Source organism: Perkinsus marinus, assembly GCF_000006405.1.
Source record: "Perkinsus marinus ATCC 50983 genomic scaffold scf_1104296931896, whole genome shotgun sequence".
Taxonomy (NCBI): Eukaryota; Perkinsozoa; order Perkinsida; family Perkinsidae; genus Perkinsus; species Perkinsus marinus.
In genome coordinates this window covers 1-1,682 of record NW_003215610.1, presented here as the reverse complement: position 1 = coordinate 1,682, position 1,682 = coordinate 1, and the positions used below count along the sequence as shown (strand labels likewise).

General features: G+C 51.5%; 2 protein-coding genes across 2 annotated transcripts in view; both read left to right on the top strand.

The window, feature by feature from the left end:
- Positions 1-547, top strand: part of Pmar_PMAR005005 (hypothetical protein) — a gene marked incomplete at both ends in the record, with an annotated part of 974 nt that extends 427 nt beyond the window's left edge. The window contains 5 exons of the mRNA XM_002786100.1: positions 9-79; positions 124-179; positions 225-310; positions 362-438; positions 475-547. Of these exons, the coding sequence (XP_002786146.1) occupies positions 9-79; positions 124-179; positions 225-310; positions 362-438; positions 475-547 (363 nt within the window). The remainder of the gene's footprint in view (positions 1-8; positions 80-123; positions 180-224; positions 311-361; positions 439-474) is intronic.
- A 145-nt stretch (positions 548-692) lies between these two features.
- Pmar_PMAR005004 (bromodomain-containing protein, putative) lies at positions 693-1,527 on the top strand (the record flags this gene model as incomplete). Its single annotated transcript, XM_002786099.1, has 6 exons — positions 693-773; positions 827-874; positions 927-1,051; positions 1,161-1,232; positions 1,280-1,377; positions 1,432-1,527. Coding segments are annotated over 6 exons (520 nt in total), but the record flags the coding sequence as incomplete, so codon positions are not given.
- Between the last annotated feature and the right edge of the window lie 155 nt (positions 1,528-1,682).

Below are 1,682 nucleotides of genomic sequence, written 5' to 3'. Positions count from 1 at the left end.
GCTGCAAGGAGCTCAAGTCACCGGGGGAAGAGACCTCAGCTGGGGAGGAACATCAGGGCGGCGGCGGCAGCCTAACAATGTAGTATGTGTGGTAGAGGAAGTCTCGTTGATGATGTCGTCCAGGTACGAGTCGGACATGCTCAACACAGGCTCTCCTATGACACTAGGGCTCATAGCAGGTATAGTAACGATGAGCTTGCCTCGGCAGTTACTCTTTTCTTCAGCTTTAACGTATCCTATCACCTGGCGTAGTGTCAGCCGGATGCACCTCTTCCGTAACCGTCCAGTTATACCACAGTTTCTTGCTATAGTACTTAGACCTATTCAGCCTTATCGTATAAGAAGCGTCGATTCCTTACAGGTGCCTCCAGTCGCCTTCCTGTACATCGCCGGAGTTTATAACTGTAGAATGGTCATGAGCCGATTGGTATGGCCCGAGTCCTACTCTCTTCGAATGAGTATTTCTACTTACAGGTGCATAGTGAGGGAGAACGGTCTCGTCGAGCACGAGATGTCATCGACCTCTACCGAGAGAAGGCACCAGTAGACTATGAGACCTTGCGACAACAGAGTATGTAACGACCTAGGTATACCTAAGAATTGGTGTTGCGTCTGGGCGACAGGATAGGGTCTTGTTCGGTCGGCTCTCCTGTTATTGCTGTATCTCTTTGTCCTGTTGTGGCTTCGTTTCCATGTCGAAGCTATCTGACGAAACACAGGACCTCCTATTGAAGACCAAAATCGACGATGTCCTCCGGGAGAGTCTGTTGAAGGTGAGTACAGTGGTGGACTAGGAGGAGGACCAGGGGTTTGATATCACTTTTAGTTTTTGGAAAAGATCGGCCAGGAGCCCCGAGCAGAGTACTTCTTGACGGTAGGAGGGTCCGCGTACGATGAGTACCCTCTGATAATGGCAATCATGTCAGCCTGTGGATCAGAAGGCGTATCCTCATTATAAGGACGTTGTGAAGCGGCCGATGGACTTGTCTACTATGGAAATGAAAGTGAAGGGGCAAAGGCCTCGAGGACGGAAGCCTCGAGTGCCCAGACCGTAATCCCTCTAGCTGGCCATCGAATGTCTCTCCTTGGGTGTTTCCTCGAGACTCCTAGCGATGACTCTGGTACATCCACTGAGGCTTGCTGCTGACTTGTGTGGTCAGGACGATAGAGAAGTACCAGTATGTTCAAGATGTCTTCAATGATCTGGAGCAGATATGGATCAACTGCATGACGTGAGGAGGCTCGGTTCACTTAGCATGTTGCACGACGCGTTATGCAGGTTCAACCGCCCAGACTGCGATGCCTATGCTGCCTCTGTAGAGATGCAGGCAACCGCGCGAGCTCTCGTCGATGACTGGGTCGTGGCTAACATCCCTAGTGAGTCGATAGGATGATCAGTGACCAGTGCTCGGTCTCCACTTCATCTGCTAGATGCTCGGATGAAGGAGATCGATCCGAGCCCTACTGTACGACTCACCGCAGAGGTGCTGAGGGAGGTGAGTGAGGCTGAGGGCGAGCCCGAGGCTGGTAATACATCAATTCACACTTTCTCTGGATGGCTCTTATCATCATAGCTGGTCAGGTGTATCGCCGAGCACTAAGAAGTCTAAGACGACTCGAAGAAAGTGTCCGGAGGGTGCGTGTCTACCAGTAGTTAATGTTATTGTTCAGGGGACGGCAGC